At 38.1% G+C, this 24840-nt stretch overlaps 1 protein-coding gene across 6 annotated transcripts in view; it reads left to right on the forward strand.

The window, feature by feature from the left end:
- Nucleotides 1-24840, forward strand: part of LOC134791654 (caskin-2) — a 448440-nt gene that overhangs the window by 245235 nt on the left and 178365 nt on the right. For 2 of the 6 annotated variants that reach the window (XM_063762729.1, XM_063762728.1), the window contains exon 2: nucleotides 21791-22340. The exons of the other annotated variants lie outside the window; for them this stretch is intronic. In XM_063762729.1, coding sequence (XP_063618799.1) covers nucleotides 21812-22340 — 529 coding nt within the window. In that variant the 5' untranslated portion in view covers nucleotides 21791-21811. The remainder of the gene's footprint in view (nucleotides 1-21790; nucleotides 22341-24840) is intronic. 6 annotated transcript variants of the gene reach the window in all.

Consider the following 24840-nt stretch of genomic DNA (forward strand, 5'->3'; position numbering starts at 1 on the left):
AAGAATATAAGAACATTCAAATAAAAGCAGAAGTGTCTCTTGGGACTCTTGAGAGGTCGGATAAGGTCGGCTGACAGGCCGCTGCGGCCAGCAATGTACCACAATGTTTCAACCTAAAGGAATCTGCGAGTGAATGACTATGGAGTTTAAGAGAGTTTATCACTTGCTCTCTAGTCGTCAAATAATCGAAGTGTTCAAATCTTAGAGAGTTTAAAGGTAACAATACATGTTAGGCATCAGAAAAGAGCAGTGAAATATTCTGTCATCTTTAACTGTCAAACACCGGGTTTTAGACAGTAAATGACTAAACTTGAGTGAACTTTTTAGCAGATTACATATTTTGCATGGCGTCGGCCTGGTTACTTCTAAAAGTGAAGCGATCATGTCCCGTTACCGGACCGATAACCGGAGTAACAGTCGCTAACGACTGCTAACAAGCTCACGTCTTCGTCACACGGACTTGCCACCTTCGGAATTACGTCACCAACCAATTCTCAGCTTAACCGCAAACCACAAAATAAACATGCACACTTGCACAGAATGTCTAACAAAACTGTTTGAAAGTTACAAAAATAACAAGTGCAGTTCCTCCTTACAGCGAATTACAACATTGACAACTAATGCTGCGAGTGGGTATTCCAAAACCAGGAAATAAGAACGCGGCTCGTTAAAATCTTCACGAACTTTTATTCTCATACCTTTACCCCTCGAAAAAATAAAACAAAACGCGAGAACAAGAGAATGTTTAAATAACTGTCAAAGCCCGCGTTTTTGTCACAGGATCTCGTTAAAATTTGAGAGGAATGCACAAAAACTGACTTTCATTAAAAACATCTGTCCGCGTCAAGATAAAACAAAGGCTCATCGTGCACTCGAAATGCAAATGGAGAGATTGCCGAAACTTCGCAATTCCGCTGCTCAATATGGACATCGCTCGAAAGCGGCCCGTTGTTCCACTATACCTTATTCGCAAAATGTAAAACAATACTTTTATATTAAACTGACGTCAAAGGCCTCGATCTCCATACTCGTACCTTCGAGCACCGAGTAGTAGCAGTAACACAAGTTGTTGGTACAATACAATACAGCCAGTATTGAGTCAATCTATCTTGACCTATTTATGCAAACGAACGTCAAAATAGATTCTGTATTCACAGTTGTTTTCTAACAGCAACGGATGGATAGAATATTTTCAAATCTATTAAGCCTGACCCATCATGCCCTGGGGCAATTTATGAATATCACTGTCTCGCTTTCACTGCTTATGAATGACCTGGGGACCCTCCTCGCACCTCGTGACACGGGGCGCTACACAAATCGTTCCTCTTTCAACGCTTTCCCCGTCTTGTTTCCGTGAAGTTTCATTTACAAGGCTCTCGTTAAAGTGTCAGCGTCGCAACAATCAACGCGTCGACAAGGATCCTCAAGAATTATTCAAGGCACTAACCAAACCAGTAAAGTGCGGTCCCAGCTCGCCAATAGTTGTAACGGATCTTGAGACTATAGTTGAACTGGTCCACATGTGCTTTAGAAATGTACACACCTACTACAAGGCCTGTAAGCGATTTTACATCCACAGTAAAATCAATGAAGCTTTCGCAACCGCCAATTGCTCTGTCAGTTGATTTTTCTTATTAACAATTTGCAATCGCCTCGATATGATCTGTTATTACTGTATTTTTATTGGATCGCCCGGGGATATGCGTAGCTTATTTTATTAATCACTTGCACTTTCTCCGGGGTCAGGTTATTGTGTGGTGGTCACCCTGCAGGTAATTTGGCGCTATCAGTCGGGCAGATTTCTCCGCGGCTGATGGATGGGTCGCGCTGCCCCTGTCTCGTTAGTAAGGCTCTCTGTTATTCTCATTGCTTGTTTGCAAGTTTATGCACGATCCAATATAATGTGACCTCAAGATCTTTAGCAACTTAACGCATATCGAAAGCGATCTTATACTGGTTCGCCCGAGAGATTTATTATACCGATTGGAACAACCATGTGCTCAATCTTTGTAAGATTTTTTTGTGTCCTGAACTTTCCTTTGTCTCTCGTAATTAACCTTTATCTATGTTTTAGTGTCCCTTCATTCGTGAACTTTGTAACTTAAGCCTGGTAATGTTCGTGCTCCCACATATGTCATCGTCGTCGGATGGCGTGCCTTCGTAATTGCCGTATTACATGTCATTGCGATCACGCTACACAGTTTCATTCACAAGATGTTATCGTGTCTACATGACTCGGATCTGATTATTTTGTACAAATTAATGATTCAATGCATTCGGTTTTTCTATTAGTGTCAATCAGTATGTTATTGTTATTGATGATGTGATTACATGATTTCTATAAATGTTTGATTATGTCATTGGTTGTTGGTGTCTGTGTGTTGCTTTAATTTATGGCGTTTTAATGAAAGATAGATTTGTCAAATTGACAAACGAGGTTGAGTTATAATATTGTCCACGAACCACTACCACCACGAACGGTGTAAATGGTTCGAAACGTCGGGACGTAAGTATGTAATAGTATAAATTCAATATACGCGATATACTCCGTTTTAATAGTTTTATTTCATGAGGTTGGGTTATTTAAATGTTCTACTTATTTTTTCGACACGCTCCAGGCGGCTTTAATGGAGTTAACTTGTCGTTAGATTTGTTTTAATACCTAGTGGTTTTTCTAGATTATAGGCTATAGAGAAAAAAGCTCTTTTATTTTTTCTGTGCAAGTTATCTTCAGTCAGATATTGCTGTTGTGTTACGACCTATTGTTTATCGCATGTTGCTACATTCCTTACTATCAGTATAGTACCTATAAATTAGTCCACAACAGGGTTAATAGTGCCACTAATATAAATGTTCTCATAACGATAACGGGAGCATAACACTCCTTTGTTACTCGCCGTTGTATCACTTTCTTCTAATTTATTGCTATTATGCTCACATGCTCTTCTGAAGGTAGTAAATATAATAAATCGCGTATTTAAAATTAGTATTGTGATTAATTTAAAATTATTAAGTTCTCTTTGTCATCATTATGTCAGTTTCATTTATATATCAATCCTTGAATGTTTTGTTATTCTTTATAATCTTTATATTATTTACCTTCACATTTATTTGTAAGGAAAAATATCCTCGTTTAATTCTTTATCGAAAGTGTTTGTTAACATTGTACTCAGGAAATCTAATCTACCTGATCGAACTATCAAACAATGAAATACGAACCGTGTAATCGGGCGTTCATCCACTCTAAAACCGTCTTTATTTACCTCATGTTACGGCTCAAAATCGCAATTAAATGTGTGTCTATTGTAGTGTGACTAGTCTTCAAGTTGCTTACTCGAACAGAATTTATGCGTGGTGAGGGAAATTAGCAATTCTAAAATAAGCTGAGTCACTGTGCATCGTACAATAAAATTAATATTAACGATCGGGCGATGCCGGTTTACGAGGTTTGTATACACCTTTACACTCTACAGTCAGTCAGAACTTATTAGTCGCATTTGATGACTGCAAAATTAATTAACAAGAAAGCTATATTAAAAGAAGATTATTGGAAAAATTATAAATTGTTTGACATATTACTTATAATTATTTTTTATGTCTAATCTTCGGTTAACCAGTACCGTAGGTACCATTTAAGCACAGTATAATAAAGAGTACTAACGTACAGTATGGACACTCCCTGCCTCCCGTTGAAAGTGCCGCCCACCCGCTCTCGGTTACCTCACAGTTACCGGCTGGCAAGGACGCGACGACGCGGTGCGCAGAGCGGAGGCCACGTAAAATATTCAAATATTAAACAAATATTTACAACACCTATCTGATCACACTGAAAACAACTGTTGAAAATTGTTTGTATAGTCTATGCCGTACATTGGTGTAATAGATTTTCAATCTGTGGTCTTTCTCTTTGCAACTGCCCTTAGCTCAAGCATGTAGCTCGTAAGATTGTGTCGTCCCCTTTTATACATTTATATTTAATTTACTACTTATACAAGAAAGGCTTTTAACCCATATTTGTAAATTGATATAGTACGTTATTAATATGTGATTAATATACGCACTCATATATTGTTGGCGTTATTCATTTGCCGTGATCTCGGTTGTAGTCCCTCGTCTGCTTCCCTGTACCCTTGCTCCTTATATTTCGAACAAAAACACAATATGTATGTACAATATGTATAATGTAATGAAAAAAAGAAACATGTTTTCAACTTACGTAATATTTTGGTGGCCTTAATTTCCTTTCAAAAATTTTATTACTTCGTTTATACTGATTCAAAATAGGAAACTATTATATAAATCGAGCTTAGATACCCACCTTACAGCTTAATACGATTCTTATTTCTTCCTAATTCGCGCAATGAGTTTTGAGTCATTGAGGTCATCGAACTTGACAACAAAATGGCGGGAACCCTAGCACGTCTTATCTCACTCACACAAGCATGGTACGCGTTCACCTACACGACTTACACGAGCTTAGACTGTGTGCGTAGGACCGCGTTTGTTTCATTCATACATTTGATCGCCAGTGTCCGGGGTGTGATTTAAGCCTGGTTGGTTTATAAATTTTCGCTAATTAAATTTATGGAAGTTTGTTCGTAAAATATCCAAACGTCGGCTATTTATTTATTACTTATCTGAAATAAAGCCAACATTTTACGTAAATGTTTATTAAATAATGACAGATGACGGTAAATGTCGATTAGACGAAGTTAGGGATTATTCTAAGGCTAATTTTACCTTCAATTTTGGCAATTGATTTCAATTTAGATTGAATTGGTTTCTTCTTTTTCTTTTCGATATTTTAATGTCAGGGACAATGTATAGGGGTCATCCATTAATTACGTCACACGAATTTCTAGGTTTTTTTACCCCTCCCCCCCTCCTTGTCACACTTAGTCACATTTGGCAAACCCCTCCCCCCTGGTGTGACGTCACATTTCTTCAACGAAATCGGCATATTTTTCTTTCTTTTATCAAAATATTTTTGACAAAAGAAATATTAGTAATTTTATAACCCAAAACTGATTAAGAAATAAAATTAAACTAATAAAAACGATTATCGTTTGAAAACCTTGTTATTTAAATGATAATAAGCGTATAAAATAATTTAAATACATTTTCGGTTACTGATGAAGTTAAAGTGACGTCACAAAGTTTATGACCCCCCTCCCCCTTGTCACAACATGTCACATTTTCTTGACCCCCTCCCTCCCCCTAAACGTGTGATGTAATTAATGGATGACCCCATATGGGTCTCTTTGTGTGGCATTTTCTATACAGGGTGGCCCGTTTTCATTGTCCGTGATTATTATGTTATTATTCTGGAACTACTAAAGTTGTTTATCTTGTTAACTTTGTTTATACCTACTAATGAACCTCCAGGTCTATTTGTTATTTATCTATATTTATCGTCTCTGTGTACAATAGTATGTAATATGCTGATTACGTTACGACTGTTTGTGTTCTAAATAAACCAATAAAACAAAAGTCAATTATTTCAACGCAATCAAGCCTCAATAATGCAAGATTCTAAGGTAAAAAGCACTTAAATAATAAAATATGTTGACGCCATAATATCGATTTAATATGGCACGTTTCCCGACTCCCAAAGATATGTAATTTGGTCGTGCCCATATCGGGAGCATTGCGCAAGTGGCGCGGCATGCATCTACATCACTGTTGTCGTAATACGAGACGTGGGTGATGTTGGTGGCGAATTCATTGCACGAACCACGATGACATTCATTTTTACAAATTAGTCCAAAAAATTGGGAAGAAGAGCAGTTATTGGCGTTTTTAAATAGGGGTTAATCAAATTGGGAGTTCACATTTTCTATCAAAACATACTTTGAAAATGTAGTTTGATTTTAATAGTCCAATTTGCTATTTGATTTGAAATCTGTGACGTTACTGATATTTGTCACCACAGCGATTTCTTCCCTCTTGACCATTGTATAAATGCAACGCGTTTTTCTTGTGCTTCAATAAATTACCATTTTTCACCTAAATTCAACATCTTTAAATTATACTGTCCACTTTTTCTACCTAACCATGGCTTTTCCAATCTTCATCATCTATTTATGATAATTTCCTACCTCTATAAGTACGATACGAGTCATACCTCCAGCAGCCATCAAATCTTCAAAGATATAAACCAAAATGGAAACTCGTAAACAGCCACCGTTTCAGCTCAACTACTGGACTGATTTCGAAATTATCAGCCAAACCATCTCGAGTTATTTTGGCCATAAATTACCACTCAACAAAGCGGAAGAATAATGGGAAATATAATGTCCTGAGGAGGAGGGAAAGTGATAAATAATTATGAGTGTTGAAATATAGAGATAATTTTAGATCTTCTGGTTCGAGAATGCAGCGTGGAGGATTCATCCTGTATCTAAGATACGAGTATATAATCCTATTCGGTATTTAACGTATAGTTCTACAGATTATTGTTTTAAATTTGACTAGAGTTATATTGGTTCACAGTGATAACATATCATGACTTTGGTTTAGGTGTCCCTTTACTTTTTGATTATTTCTTGTGTAAAATATTCGACTTACAAAGTTGATAATTTATGGTGATTTCGAAATAGGCTCCTAAAAATCTTTAGGGATTAGGAATCACGCACGTGCTCTCATTCTTATGATCAAAACTAAAAATATCCCCGGCCAATAACAATTCCCACTTAGCTTTTAACACCGTTGAGTGGCCATTTCATTATGCCTTTGCGTTCCTGACGCGCTAAAACAGTCATATAAACGTCAGTTTCTCCTGAACATACGTCGTTTGTTCCGCGTTTGTTCCTGGGTAGGTTTGTTTGTGCATGTCCTTCATATCGAGCTGTTTAGTCTAAAGTGCCACTGGAGACTGATTTTAGAACGTTAAGAGAGCGCATTAGTGTTTGAAATTATGAATAGTCGAGTGTTTGTTCGTTGCCAGTCGTAACGACATTTTGAACAACTCGATTCTCGGATATTATTCTCCTCAATTCCAGCTTACAAAACGTACAAAAGCCAAAGGGCTACAAATATAATGACCACCAAAAAATACTTTGGTACCCTAAATAAAAAAATCATGCTTACCAAAAAAAAATACTGAACACCAAAAAAATAAGGCCTAAAAATACAAAAGTACCACCACTTTAATTACGACTGCACTTCAAATTGTATTCAAATACCAAATATATTGAATGATCACCAAAAATCATTAATGATCACCAAATCTTGAAGACCAAATTAATGCGATATTTTCACCTAAATAAACCACTATGATTACCAAAAAATTTATACATATTACCAAATAAAGTAAACTGATGCCAAAATTACTAGCCCCTCCCGCTCAACCCCCCGTAGCCCGCACCGCATACCTACCTAACCTAATCTACTTTTCTAGTAGCATTTCGTTATGCTACTAGAAAAGTAAGTTAAACTGCTATCAGTTAAGTGGGTTAGGTTAGGTTAGCACTGCGACCCTTACAGAAACGAAATGGTACTAGAAAAGTAGGTTAGGTTAAGTTTCAACTGCTACCGATACAGATACGAAACGCTACTAGAAAAGTGGGTTAGGTTAGGTTTGAACTGCGACCCTTACAGAAAAGAAATGCTACTAGAAAAGTGGGTTAGGTTAGGTTTGAACTGCGACCCATACAGAAACGAAATGCTACTAGAAAAGTGGGTTAGGTTAGGTTTGAACTGCGACCCTTGCAGAAAAGAAATGCTACTAGAAAAGTGGGTTAGGTTAGGTTTGAACTGCGACCCTTACAGAAACAAAATGCTACTAGAAAAGTGGGTTAGGTTAGAGCTGCGACTGTTACAGAAATAAAACGCTACTAGAAAAAGGTGACGAAGTGGATTAATTAATTTAATAGGATAACGATATATTCAATGATTGCACATTTTTAATTAAAATGTGGTTACAATTTTGTGATCATTTACTATTTTTGCGTTTAAAGCCTGACAACAGTTTATTTGACCCTCGCCATTTTGCGGATATTCAATGGTACTAATTTCTTTTACTGGCAACAAGTACTCTTTGACAACGAACGTTGGATGTCATCGAAAGTCACCGATGTAAACAAACGGAAAATATCTACGAATATATTCAAATATAAACGGTTTTATTACAAAAATGCCAAAAAAATTACCAAACATGCGAAAAAATTGTAGTGAATGCAATCAAATACTTACAGCTTAAAAAAGATGAAGGATTACATAGCATTCCAATAAACAATGTTTTAAAGTTGGTTGTTGACATGACCGGTATTGACATTTTATAGTGCGGTTTTATTGAACTGGTTAGTTGTTTGGTTTAAACTTTAATATTTCATTTAAGGTTTATGTAGATCGACGATATAAATCCTATAATCGAATTGGAGACTGAACGTTTTATAATCGAGGTTGGTGGTCCTGAAAGCGACACAACATTTGATGAAAATCAGACTTCGTCAGAGTCAGAAAACGAAGAATATATAAATATTGAATATTTAGAATCAGATTTTGACGAATAGGTAAATTGAAAGAACCGAATTCTCTGTAAGCAATGTTTTGACATTATACGAGTATCAACATGAAGCCAATGCCACTACCCCCACTATACATGACGTACGCACTTTATTGCCATACGTAAGCTGTTTGCAGCGACACTATCTCAGGGTTAAATAAACTGTTGTCAGGCTTTACAATGATTATTTTGGAGCCATTTGCTTTAATAGGATAGCAAGATTTAAAAATTTGGTTATCATTTTACATTAAAATGGAGTTCTAATTTTGGTGGTCATTTACTATTTTTGGGTTTACAATGATTATTTTGGTGTCATTTTCTTTAAGAGCGCTCTTACAAGAAAAGTCGAAATAATGCAAAATTGATGATACTAGTCGACGAAATTCAGGACTTTGCGCTCATTATTAGAAACAATGAGTACTTGTTCCAGTAAAAGCGTCTTCTTATCTTTATAAATATCGTTGTAAATATTAGAAAAAGGACTTATTAAATTAGTAATGATTTTTTTTCTGATGGTCGTTTCCGAAAAACCCCGTGAAGCACTGAATGGCGAGCTCTTATTTGGAAATGTTGAGAATTTTACTCTGCTAAACCTGGCTATTTTGTATTACTAATACCCTGTACTTTAGGCATATCAAACTATATTTTTCCTACATACCTTTGAGAAAGAGAAAATCAAAGTAAAACGAACTCGATTTTCTCTCCGAAACAAGTGTCAATTCCTACGAAAATCTACTTAATATCGAAGTCATTTTCATACTCAAGCAATCTGCAACGTTTGCTTATACTGTTGGTATACATTAGTGTTTATGAAATTCTACTATAATTTTTTGGCAATTTTTTGAAAACTACTCTATATTACCGATGACGCGCGCTGCGCCAGCTCAGTGCCGCGGCAGAGCTTGTAAAGGCAGGACGTGTGTCGGTCGGCTCCGCACATTTTCAACGGCGACGACGAGGTTTTTTATCATTGTGTGAGGCGGGCGCCGTGTAAAACGCTATACTGTGTGCGTGTAAACCGCAACGAGAGACTTTGATCCTAGCACTGTTTTTATAGTATTATAATTTATAATGGTACAGTTTAATAAACTACCGGACAGGATTAAAAATATTTGAAACGACCTGACATTCTATATGTATTTATTTGACTCAAGATAGTACTCAGGGTCTGATGATGGAGCCGGAAGGTGGTCACCGGTACCAATCAACCATGCAACTAAACCACTTCGTGTTTGGGCTCGTTTGATTCGGCTCAACAAGATCTTTGACTTAAGATAGTACTCAGGGTCTGATGATGGAGCCGGAAGGTGGTCACCAGTACCAATCAACAATGCAACTAAACCACTTCGTGTTTAGGCTCGTTTTATTCGTCTCAACAAGATCTTTGACTTAAGATAGTACTCAGGGTCTGATGATGGAGCCGGAAGGTGGTCACCGGTACCAATCAACCATGCAACTAAACCACTTCGTGTTTGGGCTCGTTTGATTCGTCTCAACAAGATCTTTGGCACAAGATAATACTCAGGGTCTGATGATGGAGCCGGAAGGTGGTCACCGGTACCAATCAACCATGCAACTAAACCACTTCGTGTTTAGGCTCGTTTGATTCGTCTCAACAAGATCTTTGACACAAGATAGTACTCAGGGTCTGATGATGGAGCCGGCAGGTGGTCACCGGTACCAATCAACCATGCCACTAAACCACTTCGTGTTTAGGCTCGTTTTATTCGTTTCTATAAGATCTTTGACACAAGATAGTACTCAGGGTCTGATGTTGGAGCCGGAAGGTGGTCACCGGTACCAATCAACCATGCAACTAAACCACTTCGTGTTTAGGCTCGTTTGATTCGTCTCAACAAGACCTTGGACACAAGATAGTACTCAGGATCTGATGATGGAGCTGGAAGGTGGCCACGGGTACCAGTCTACCATGTAACTGAACCACTTCGTGTTTGGGCTCGTTTGATTTGTCGCAACAAGATCTTTGACACAAGGTAGTACTGAGGGTCTGATGATGGATCCGGAAGGTGGTGACCGGTACCAATTAACCATGCAACTAAACCACTTCGTGTTTGGCTTCGTTCGATTCGTCGCAACAAGATCTTTGACACAAGTTAGTACTCAGGGTCTGATGATGGAGCTGGACTGTGGCCACGGGTACCAGTCTACCATGTAACTGAACCACTTCGTGTTTGGGCTCGTTTGATTTGTCGCAACAAGATCTTTGACACAAGGTAGTACTGAGGGTCTGATGATGGATCCGGAAGGTGGTCACCGGTACCAATCAACCATGCAACTAAACCACTTCGTGTTTGGCTTCGTTCGATTCGTCGCAACAAGATCTTTGACACAAGTTAATACTCAGGGTCTGATGATGGAGCTGGACTGTGGCCACGGGTACCAGTCTACCATGTAACTGAACCACTTCGTGTTTGGGCTCGTTTGATTCGTCGCAATAAGATGTTTGACACAAGATACTACTCAGGGTCTGATGATGGAGCTGATGATGATAGACAGGTACCCGTCGCCACCTTCGCGCTCCATCATCAGACCCTGAGTACTACCTTGTGTCAAAGATCTTGTTGAGATGAATAAAACGTGCCTAAACACGAAGTGGTTTAGTTGCATGGTTGATTGGTACCGGTGACCACCTTCCGGCTCCAACATCAGACCCTGAGTACTATCTTGTGTCAAAGATCTTGTTGAAACGAATAAAACGAGCCTAAACACGAAGTGGTTTAGTTGCATGGTTGATTGGTACCGGTGACCACCTTCCAGCTCCATCATCAGACTCTGATTATCACCTAGTGTCAAAGATCTTGTTGTGACGAATCAAACGATCCTAAACACGATGTGGTTTATTTGCATGGTTGATTGGTAATGGTACCTTCCAGCTCCATCATCAGACCATGAGTACTGCCTTGTGTCAAAGATCTTGTTGAGACGAATCAAACGAGCCCAAACACGAAGTTGTTTAGTTACATGATAGACTGGTACCCGTGGTCACCTTCCAGCTCCATCATCAGACCCTGTGTATCTTCAGTGTCAAAGATCTTGTTGAGACGAATCAAACGAGCCTAATCATGTTACTACATGGTTGATTGGTATCCGTGACCACCTTAATCATCATCAGATCCTCAGTACCAGTTCGTTTTTAAACCCTCGTTGATACAAACTTTACAACCTATAGGTACCAAATGCAATGACGAAACATGTAAATAAGCGAGTAGGTACCTATAATTTCTTTCGAGTAATATACCTTCATAAGTACGAGTATGGGGCTATTCATAAATTACGTCGTTTCAAATGGGAGGAGTGGGGGGGGGGGGGTCTGGACATCGGATGATGGTAACATGACGTAGGAGGAAACAGATTCATCCGAAGCTTGATTTTTGGATGATTTGAGGGGTGGGGGGGGGTCAAAAATCGTCAAAAATAGATGACGTAATTTATGAACAGCCCCTATGTACATTTGCACTGCATTTAGTATTTTCGTACTTACCAAATAACAGTTTTAGAACTTTAAAAGTTAAGTACAGTTAGTGTTGTTATGGTTGATTTCAATATGCTTCGCGAAGGATCAAGAATGTTTAATCCATCATTGTAGTGCGAGTGTGGTAGAAGGGATCGGCATACTGAGCTCGCACGGCCTGCCGCAGCGCGTAAAATACCTAAACTCGCTCAACGCCGAAATGTAATAGCGCTCTTAATAGGATAGCAAGATGTAAAAATTTGGTTATCATTTCACATTAAAATGGGGATTGAAATTTGGTAATCATTGACTATTTTTGGGTTAATAATGATTATTTTGGTGTCATTTCCTTTAAAAGGATAGTAAAATGTAATAAAATTGGTAATCATTTCACATTAAAATGGTGTTATAATTTTGGTGATCATTCATGATTTTAGGGTGGTAAAATAGATTTTTTAGGTATTAAATTTTACTAAATCTGGTGATCAGTTAAATAGCAGCCATTCCAAAGTAGTTTTGACATTTATTGACTAGCAGAGGAAGAATTATTCTTACAGTAAAACCATCAAAATACTGTAATCTACGTTTTCTATAAGATACAAACACATTGTCGTTCATTTCAAGGTTCTAGACAATACAAGTTGACATTTACAACATTACACTTCCGTTGAGTGTTTTCTCACATGCAAGGCGTTTAATGTATTCAAAAGAGCTATAGATACTTTTGAGTTAAGAATCATTTTTATTTTAACTTGTACTTTAAAGTCCGACTTAAGTTATGTTTATGTCACGTCTGTCAGTTTTGTAACAGAATGTGTGGTGCTTGACACTAACCGCCATCTTTGTGGTGTCGGCTTACCGGCCCTTGTTAATCGTACCTAGTTGAATAAGTACATCAGTACTCAGTACGGTTACCATCAGTTTGTCACTGACATAAACGCCGTCGAGAACGTAATTTACTTTCTATACGTCCCGTTTGCACTAATATGCGAGTGCGAGCGAGATGTATAGAAAGTAAATTACGTTCTCGACGGCGTTTATGTCAGTGACAAACTGATGGTAACCGTACAGTTAGGATTTTACTTTTAATAGACTTAAATAAATTAAAAATAAAATACATATTACAATTACAGCTAACAAAATCATAAAACTATCATACTTGTAAACTTTTTGAAGAACGTCGTGCTTCGTCTATGTTTACATAAGTAATGGCACTAATGGCAATAGCCGTTAGACTTTTAAGTCAATTTTAAGTATTCTTAGAACTAATATAACGTCATTGAACTAGGTAGGCATTCAGTCACGGTCGCCACAATTTTTACCTACCTAATCATACTGTTAAGTTTGTAACTCTGGTGCAAAATTCTATTATAATAACTCTAAATACCTATAATTATTATGCATTAATAGGCATCACAAAACCGGCCACTAGAATGCCATGCTCAGTGTAGGGTTCTGTAGCCCAATAAAACGGCAAGGTATAGCTTGGAATTGGCATTATACTCGTAGGATTGACAGTTCTGTAATGCAATAATGTAATGTAATGATTGATTAATGATCACCGTTCAATCAACATCATTTTTGGTTTCCCAATAATCCCAATACAATTTCTCACTTGTAGAACAAGAACCTAAACCTTGAAAGCCTATCAAGTTCTCATTACGAATATCTGGAGCTCGAAAGTTTCACAACTTGTTTACATAACCGCAGCCATTATGGCTGGAAAAAGCTGAGGTGCTAATTTTACGCACGAGCGTAAGACAAAAACTAGCCCTTCATTATAAAGGGCCTGCGAGCGAAACGAGTGTTTTTCTCTGCACAAGCCGCAATGGCTAAGATATAAGTATCAAAAATATTGTGTGAATTGATTTGTGGCTCGTGAAAATGTAGAGTTTCTTAAAACCTTCTGTCAAAGGACAAGACAGTTGAAAATGCTATGTCCGAACCGAAGGAAGAATGATGCAGGATATTGTATGTAGGAGCTGCGTGTCTTGGATCTTAACATAAAGTAGTAACCAACAATAAGCCAAAAGCCAAGCTAATCAAAATTGTTTTTCAAATTAGGCTTAGTAACTGAAAAAGTCTAGACCATATACAAACAGCAACACTCATAACCAAACATCGGATTCTAGGGGGCAAATTGTATGACGGGATCCCTATCCGTCATACAATTTGCCCCCTAGAATCCGATGTTTGCTCATAACATAACTGTTCATCGGTGGACCTTATTTCAAAAGGCATAAGGTCCATCGATGTATTCGATGTACAGTTAAGCATGTAGGCGATGGTAAAAACAAATTTCACTGAAACTGTGGAAATCATGAATAAACCAACAAAGAGTATTCAATCATTTCAAACTCGCAGTCTACAGAAAGACTTATTAGCAAAATAAACGTAAGCACCACACTTTATGACCAGAGTCTTACATTGAATACGAAAGCAACTGAGAGTACGTTGTAAAGTAAAATGGACATTCATCCCGTAAACACAATCACTCGGTTTTCACCTTGAATAAATGCCATCTAAATATAGGAATATCAAATTTCCGGTCTACAACGTTTGACATTATTTTAAATGAAAACAAGACATTTTAGAAAGTAACGAAACGCACGCCAAAGTTAATTGTACAAAAACGCTAGCGGGCGTAAATTTTCACTCGGTGGAGCTTTTTGTCGTACGCGTCACTCTAGCCGGAGACAAATGCGTAACAAAACGCTGCGGGTAAAAATGTTGTTGGCTAAATTAATCGTGTGAACTAGCACGTTGTAAAGTAACGATCTGTTACAACTTTTTAGTGATCAAGATGGTTTATTGCCAATTGTTACTTGTAATGGCTTCATTTTCTTTACATGAAATGCTATGGATCTGGTATTTATGTTATGACATTTTCGCATGATAAATAATCAGTTGGAACCTACGTAGACGTAAGTTTATTTCTAAAACTTTTGAACTTTACAGGTTCGATTTCTCTATAGATGTAGGCTATGTTTATTCTGGACGCCCTGTCTGTCGCATCTGTCGGTTTTTACACTAATATGATTTTAAAAAGTAAGTTTTGTCATGCAACGTACCTTATTTAAATACAAATGGAAACAGGTAAAACAATACCACAGTGCATTCACTCTAATTGTCCAGCAATAGAGCGATGTTCTCGAAATTCCGAGGAGATAAGACGTGCCCGCGGATGCCGCTAACTGGCAGGATACAGTTCCTAATTCGATAATTGTTTGAAATCCGTTGCGACGGCTAATGGCTCCTCGTTGCACAACACAGAACACCCGACTAGAAACCTAATATTGGCCATTTTGTTCGCGACGCAAATCACCAAACTGTGAGGCGCGGGAGGGGTGCTCCCGGCGTTGCGATTGGTCGTGGCGCGCTGACACGTGTAAGCGTAGGGATGGGACATGTTCATTACTTGCAGTGGTACTGGTACCAATGGTACCGTAATCTGTTGTGGTAAAATAATTGTTATCAATAAAGTCCACAGATTAATTACTTCAGAATATTCATACAATATAATCATTCATTAGGTACTTTAAAAATGTATCTAAAAATGTTACTTTGCATATTATTAATGAGCTAAGATTGTAAACATAAGAAAAACTGTAACGATTTCGATGAAATTTGCTATATGGGGGTTTACGGAGGCGAGGCGTTTTAACTCTAGGAAAACGCGCATTTTAGATTTTTTATGTTTGCTGTGCAAAGCTCGGTCTCTCAGATATTCAGTTTTTATTAACGCTGTTTTCTACAGTAGTACCGTTGAGGCACCACGTCACTGACACAAAGGCAAAAGCCGCTATACACCAATGCATGCATGCTAATGAAAAATACTGTATTATTTTCCTAGTCTAATTCATACTAAACAACCATGCATAATCTATTTAAAGCATATAAGTACCTACGTTTACGAATAAACCGACGCGACAATTTTGTATATGATCCCAGCACATCTGTTAAATTAGTTTGGTTACGGCAATAACATAAACAAATATAAAATAATATAAATGTGTAATAAATTTCACATTTCGTCGGAGTCCATTTCAGTTCATCATCAGGTCCATCTCGTGACCCAAGACCTTACTGCTCACCTAGAGGATTCTAATAAACCCACACAACATGTGTCTATCACAAACCAACACCGATTTCCCTCGCACTTCTTCAAAGTTCATCATCAGGTCCAGCTCGTGGCCCCCCACCTTACTGCTCACCTAGAGGATTCTAATAAACCCACACAACATGTGTCTATCACAAACCAACATCGAGTTCCCTCGCACTTCTTCAAAGTTCATCATCAGGTCCATCTCGTGCCCCCCCACCGTACTGCTCACCTAGAGGATTCTAACAAACCCACACAACATGTGTCTATCACAAACCATCACCGAGTTCCCTTGCACTTCTTCAAAGTTCATCATCAGGTCCATCTCGTGAACTAACTGCTCCCCTGGCTTCTTAAAAAAAAATTACATCATTCATTTATTATTAATAAATCAATCATGAATTTCAAAAATACTATTTGGTGGCAAACGCAGCCTATGGAAACTATACTACTAACTAATGGCGCTTGTAACTAGGAGAATGTCACATGGGCGTTGCTCTGAAAACCTGCTAAAATATGATCATTTTCTTATTTTGATGCTACCTCAATAATGGTACTACTAACTAAAAACTAAACTACATACTACATATACCCACTAAGATAAACTACCAACTACCTAATTAAAACTATAGATTTTACAGATCAATTTTATTTATTCTCAATTAAAAATGAAAGAGAATCACAATTATCTTTTACATTTCTTAAAATGGTACAATATGGTTCGAGCGAAAGCACGAATTTACCGCAATTGACAAAACCATCACCGTCACATCACTAGTTGTTGACGTGAAAGGGATAGCACATTGCATTTTCAAGTTGACGGAAAAGGACGGGCTACTTCACTGCCGCTCAGTACAACCATATTGACCAGTATAAAATGAACCCCGCGGACAAGAAATAATTTTCAACAAAATAGTGATTTTGACTTACCTGTGGAATGTTATTCCATCTGTTTTATAACTGGAAGTCTTAGATGACTTGCCACACCATTTCACACTGCAAAATCCCATGGTTTGAATAAATTGCGATTTATTTTCGTAAACACGCGCACACTGTTAACAGGTCGTGAATTTGGACGCAACTGATCGGAGCGGCGCGCGTGAAATATTTTATAAGCGCTATTGCTCGCACGAGTGGAGGCCGCGAGTCGTCCTATAAGCTATGTCTATAGGGGTTGGTCTGTGTTGCACAATGTCCAACGGTTTTACAGTAGAGCGGAGATGAATGTAACGTGTTGGAATTTTTAGAAATGGGATGATAGTTGCCATTGAATCATTGATGTAATTGTAATGGATTGAGATTTGTAATTAGAAATATTTGAGACGTTTTATCGGAAGATTTGATAGTCTTAAAATTTATGGTATTATAAAATCTATCATCTTAGGCGACATTCACGCGTATTATGGGTAGTTTATCCACGTGATCAGATAACCGGCAATCATATCCCCTATCACTTCTAAGTATAGCCGCCCACAAACCACAACCCACCAAAATAACGCGATTATGATTTGACTTTCAAAAATTCGAAACTCAAAAGGATAAAAGGCCTTTTTTAGGCGGCTAGGACGAGGATAAATAGTGCTGCCTAGAAAAAGCCAATGTTTGACAAAATCTTTCTGAAATAACGCCAAATGAAGCAGAGCTACTGTAGAGTTTCTTGATTGTGGGATCGGTTCGAAGCAGAAGTTGCAATAGCTAGTTAAAAGCGACATGCTTTTAACTAGTCAGCTACTGCATCGAGGGCCACTATATACTAAAATACTCGTAAGCTGGAACATTAACTATAGTTATCTATATCTATAGTTAGTTATCACTAGAATTATATCGACCGTGGTTACCTTTTGTATTGTTATCGAGTTCACGATATTTCTATGAAACTAATCGTGAATCATTCAAAACTGTTATAGTAGTTACTTATGTTGTTGTCTCATGTTTGTTTACAAACGCTTTCTAATATTCCTTGCGTTTAGCTTAGCTGCCCTTCATATGTGTGTGGTGGTCAAATCGTGGATTAAAAACCTCGGTTGTGCCGTATATACCATCAAAAATTGTTCTCGGAAAAAAAATGCAAAATATGACTTAAAATTCGGCCAGGACCCATCTTACACATACAAGATGTTAATAAAAAAATCCTCCTCGTCTTATGACAGTTGCATTGTCTAGAAACCCAGGGTCCGTTTGTCAACTTTATTGGCGAACTTATTTTATACTAGCTTCGCACGGGTTACAAATAGGGCTTGCATTCCGGAATTCCGGAATATCTAAATTCCGGAATCTCGGACAAATTTTCCGATATTACAGTTCCGGAATTGATACCACTCAATATCGAAAATTCCGGAATTGGATATAAGTACTTTTTGTAGGTTTTTAACAAAATGTTTCTAATGTAAGCCTTACATAAAACTGCTACATACAAAGTATTTTTTACGGGTGTCAACATTCTTCGAACAATCTGCGGCTAACTTCACACAGTTGACCTTTAGTGAGGTTTTTTCGTGACACCGACCACACGTTTTTCTTTACCAGTGTTTTAACTTCAGTTTTAAACGGTGATACGGACCCGGTAATGTTAAACTTTTTACATGATTATATCCTATAACTATTTCTTTTTAATATGAAACTATTATTTAATGGCTAGCTTACGTTTAGAATTCACAATTGGATAAAACATTGGTGAGGGTACTTTGCGTCCATCTTGTTGCCAAATTTCGCCTACCCCTAGGGTTGACAAATTTTTTGTACCACATTAATTGGTGGATGAGATTACTTGTTTCCAAATTTAAATATTTTCTTATATTTGGTTATTTTAGTTTACGCTATATGCAAATGTTTATTTCTACTCTTACCGATGTTAAGTAGGTACCAAATAGGTTTTTTTATGTCTCACTTTGTGTAAATAAGGTTGATTTGATGTCAATTACGTAATAACAACAATTTTGCAACCATTAAACAATTTTGTTACAAAAATTATTATTTTTTAACTTAGAAACCATTACTCCTCTTTATTTGGCATGTTGGTTAATTTTTGGCAGCCCTATCTTCATTATAGAAAATGTATGAAAACAACTTCAGACTGTTACCAAACTTCGCCTACTACCCCGTTTTTTAAATATATGCCTAGTCTGGTGTAGTTAAGGTTCACAGTATATTAGCACATTCCAAGGAGATACGGCTTAACATGTGTAAGTCACAGAAAAGTAGGTATTAGCGGCAGGGCATGCCATAGGCGAAGATTGGGAAAAATACCCAAACATCGCCTATTGCCTTTGGGGCCATTTTTTACCAACTTAACCGATGAAATTCAAAGTTTTAGTGGTGTATACTAATAGTTAAGAGTACTAAAAAACGTTTTTTTGCCTTAACGGATTAAAATGCTTTCAAGTTTGAGAGATTTTTTGGGAAAAGTGTCAAAACCCAGGCGAAGATACGAAACTCTACGTATATTTTAATTTTCCGTTTGCTAAAGCAGTGGGACAATATGGGCTCATAATAAAAAAATAAAAATACAAAAAAGCAGAGCGATTTACTTGCTTAGAATAGTCAGAATAGTCTGAATCATACATAAGCGAATTTGTAGAATTGATATTTAAAAATATTTGGACTTTTTACCTTGAATTCAGAGAGAAAGAGGTTTTCTCTATTAACGATTTCGAATCCTGTAGAAGCACATAATATATGATATCATAATTAGGAACTAGGAAGGAAAAAGCCAAACTTAGACCTTCAACTTCTTAAACAACACCACTACCTACTAGGTTAGGAAGAGTAGGAAGCTATTATATTTAACTATTTTATAAAATTATGCATCGAATGGTTAGCTAGCAACTATAGTTTCCCCAAATAAATACCCCGTATCATAGAAGTGAATAAAAGTGACCATTTTAATAAGGTGGTAAAGAAAACGTACCTACTTCAAATTAAATTTCTCTTAAACAATATTAACTTTAATAAACGTAAAGTATCAGAGTTTCACATTTTTGTTGTTTTTTACTAAAAAATCGAATAAAAATATGATAAAGCCTAATTCCGGAACCAGTTCCGGAATTCCGGAATTGGAATCCAATATCGAAAATCAGTTCCGGAATTGGAAACCATCCGATATTGCAAGCCCTAGTTACAAAACACCTTAACAAATTATACACCTTCCTCAAGATTAACTCTATTGATAGGTGAAAACCGCATGAAAATCCGTTCAGCAGTTTTCGAGTTTATTGCGAACATACACACAGACAGACGCGGCGGAGGACTTTTATTAGGTGTCGTGATGTTAACTGCCATTGAAGTCACTGAAAATCGGGCAAGTGCGAGTCGGACTCGCGCACGAAGGGTTCCGTACCATATAAAAAAAAAAAAACAAAAAAAAGCAAAAAAAAAAACGGTCACCCATCCAAGTACTGACCACTCCCGACGTTGCTTAACTTTGGTCAAAACTGACGTTTGTTGTATGGGAGCCCCATTTAAATCTTTATTTTATTCTGTTTTTAGTATTTGTTGTTATAGCGGCAACAGAAATACATCATCTGTGAAAATTTCAACTGTCTAGCTATCACGGTTCGTGAGATACAGCCTGGTGACAGACGGACGGACGGACGGACGGACGGACGGACGGACAGCGAAGTCTTAGTAATAGGGTCCCGTTTTACCCTTTGGGTACGGAACCCTAACTAGACCTTATGGTTCTTAGTAAGTTTTCCCTCGTCGTTGATAGGATGCGAACCAACAGCCTCCACTTTATTTATTGACTGGTTTTTTATTAATATTGATAATTAATATTATGACTACTTTTATGATGAAGGTATCTAATTAAGCTTTTAAGAGTTTATAATTTTAATTGAATAATAAATGGAAAACTATACGCGTATTAAATGATTATACTTTCTGCGACATACTTCATCGTACAGAGAATTTTCGCGTTAGGGCCTTTTCACACAAGGGTTTTTGACAAGAGTGATAGTCCTTTTATAACTCGCTTTTCAAACGAGCTTTAGATCAATAGAATGTTCTACAGAACAAACAGTAGCGTATTAAAAATAAAATGGCATTCAAAACAAATTAAATGTCATTTGTAGACAGTCGTGATGGCGAGCGATAGCGATGGCGGTGGCATTGTTTCGTCGCAAAGCTCAGTGGGAAATTCAGAAAAATGTGGCGTGACATCGCTAGATTTGTTCGAAAAAATGCCACTATCGCTCTTTGTTGGGCATGTAAACAATTTTTATTACGATGTTACGCAGAAGTTAGACAAGTTACGGTATCGCCGAACGTGGCTCGCGCACGCAACCGACAAATATTCGTGTCCACAATAATATCCGATAAGGCTTGCCTATTCACAAAATACACATATACAGGTCAACCAGTATAACTCTGGCATATAATACGCGTACTTGTTGAAATCTTGAGGTAAAATATACTAAACACAAGCTCAAAATGCAATGTGAAAAGAGCGCTAGGAAATAAACATCACGACTCCATGAGAAAGCAGCCAAGCCAAGGCCACAGGAAATTAACACTTTTCCTTTAATTAATATACACATAAACATGTTTTATTCACTCTAAGGAGCCATTTGAATTAATCAACGGAACAGGAGCCACGATAAACAGAAACTACGAACCTCGAATGTTGAAATGAAATGTGCGTCTTGGAAAACAAAGGATCTGAATATCCAGTGTTAGATGAATATTGACTAAAAATTGATTGTTCTCTCGTCAGGTTCGAGATAATTAGTTCAGAATGACCATAGACAGAGCTGGAAGACCGCCTGCGCCGCGGCGGGCCTCCTCAACCTATAGAAGCTACGATGAACTCGGGATCATAGACAGAGGAAGACCGCTTCGGTACCGCCACGGTGGCATAGAAGACCTCACAGGCTTGGAGTCCAGAACCTACAGAACATACAACGCACAGGACTTCGACGACATCACTGTAATCAGCTCCGAAGAGGTCCCAAAACCTAAAAGGAAAACTATGGAAGGTTTCGCAAACGGTTTCAGAAGAACGTTTTCCGTGCGAAGCAGAAGAGAGGAACCTGAAGGGATTCCAATGGACACATTTAATACTCATGAGGATAATTTTGCAACAGTCAGAGGAGCGCCTTTCGGTAGGCGTCGCTCCTTGTCACGTGATAGAGGAAGCTCTTTACTTGCCAGGAGTTCTTCGGAAGGGGATGTCAGGCCAGTGTCTGCTCGGGCGCCAGCGCCGGCGCCCCGTCTCCACCGCTGTCTCCGCGCCCTCGGCGGTAGCTGGAAGAACCTTTTACTACGTGAGTCAAGACATAATCACCCCTGAGTGTCATTTAACAAGTTAATCATCCATTAAACTCGGGCCATGCGTTCTAACCTTTGGAAATCCGGTTGCTTCTCATTATTCTGTTATTTAGAGGCAGTTACGTTTACAACTCTAGGCTGTCGGACTTAATTATTGGGCGACGGGAACAAATGACCAGGGGTCGTTCTTAATGCTTACCAAGCGCCGGCGAGTGAAACACTCGGACTAACCAATTTAAGTACATTTTCTGATTACGCAGAGTTTACACGGATCTAGAGATCACGTTAGACTGGTTTACCCAAGTAAGACTCATCAGCCCTTGGTGGGTAAGTTTACACAAAGCTGATTAACCGCACAGCTTAACAGAATTAAAACGCTTTCTTTTATGTAAATTAACCAATTGTTTGTGGACGATATATTTGCCGAGCATTTGTTATAGCGCCTATTAATTTTGTTTAATTTTGAGCGGAATCGATGGGTTACATTATCATTTAATCGCTTGCATTAATCATATCGGTCACTTGATACCGTTATAAATTACAGAATATATTTCATGTGCTAAATCATGACATGCGTGTTAATTGGGAATATTGAATTAATTTATATTGTTGGCACTAGAGAGTTGAACGTTATTCAAGGGAAAGGATCAATGTCAATAAAATTTGAAGTTTCCGTCAAGAAAGTTGTTCTTTTAAATGATTATTTTGAGAAAGGTTCCTTTTCCATCAACTACATCCAGCTACTATTTGAGTTGATCAGTGTTTTCGGTCGGCCACTTAATCACTTTTATTACCATCATCGTACTAAGTATTTATGTAAGTACGTAGTCTAGCCTCGACATATTCCATCATCTTTTATAATAGATCATTAGTTAATCTTCCTCATGCCATACCTCCTTGTAACTTTATAAATACATTCAATTGATAGTATTTACTTACAAAACTGCAATATCATCATAATTATCGGCTCTAAGTTATCTTCCTGCTCAATGCATATATGTAACTAATCACAATTACAAACAGCATTCCATTATAATATATTTATGACTCAATCGGAAAGCAAAAACAAAATCATCTCCTTGATTCCTCCTTGACCAATTAATTCAATAGGGTATTTGACTGTATTTAAAATAAATTATTTTACACCATGCAAGAAATAAAGCACCAGAAGATTAATAGAAAGACGTAGACAGCAGTTATTTTTAGACACAATTTCTATTTTATTATATTATTATTTTCTCTTTATTCATCATCCTTCTTAGGCTAGGGTTTTTATAATATGAATATAAAAGTAAAATATAAAAAAACTTACAAAACAATAAAAATACATATAAACACATTATAAAAAACCTAACCTAGGGTGCCGCCAGCAGCGGGGCAAGGCCCAAGCTACCGGTGGTCAGGGCTGCAGAGAGAGGAACCGACGTACTATCCGCGCCATGTCCAAGATCACCGCCTTCTGCATCTGACCCTTGATCCAACCACCTAGCGAGAGTCTCTCAAGATGTTGGTCGAGACTCTTCGCTATTAGACCGTTCACTGAAACGACTATCGGGACAATGATCGTCGAATCAACATCCCACATGGCGGTTATCTCGTGAGCCAAGTCTAGGTACTTACTGGACTTGTCCTTCTCGGCCTTCACGAGATTCTCATCATGGGGGATGGTGACGTCAACGAGCACGGCCCCACGTTGCGATCGATCTATTATTACAATATCAGGCTTATTGGCTACAATAGTCCTGTCAGTGATGATAGATCGATCCCAATAGAGCGTGGCACGACCATTCTCGAGAACAGGCGCAGGTAAGTACTTGTAGTACGGTACTTCGCGGTCCACAAGGCCATATAGAAGAGCAAGTTGCTGGTGAATAATCCTGGCTACGAGATTATGTCTGTGCAAGTACTCGCCGTTAGCAAGATGAGAACAACCGGAAATGATATGCCTGAGTGACTCTCCGGGACGGCGGCATGCCCGACAAATGTCGACCGTACTGTCCTTCAGGATATATTTCCGATAGTTGTTCGTCATCATAACTTCGTCCGCAATTGCACAGGCAAAACCCTCGGTTTCTCCGAAGAGGTCCCCGAATCGTAACCAGTTCGACGCGAGCAGGTCCACATCGGGTCCCGTGAGGGCCTTGTAGAACCGCCCGTGTAGCACCTTACTCTCCCATGCCGCCTTGCGATCCGCAGTACTTAGTACCACAGGTTTGCGCCAATTCTCGTTTGCCAAGGAAAGCGGCGTGAGGTTCCTATCTACTGCCACCACATCACGATGCATCCCACACTCGTTGTTAAGGAAATAGTTCCTGAGATTGTACACCTCGCGGTTGTGGAGATCCTTGGCGTTTAGGAAGCCTCGGCCTCCACACTTCCGTGGGATGTACAATATTATTTTATTATTTATTTAATTTTTTTTTTATTTTTTTTTTTTTTAAAGAGTAGGTAATTTTATCGCGACGTACTAGTATTTCAAATAAATTCCATAGTAGC

Source organism: Cydia splendana, chromosome 6, assembly GCF_910591565.1.
Source record: "Cydia splendana chromosome 6, ilCydSple1.2, whole genome shotgun sequence".
Taxonomy (NCBI): Eukaryota; Metazoa; Arthropoda; class Insecta; order Lepidoptera; family Tortricidae; genus Cydia; species Cydia splendana.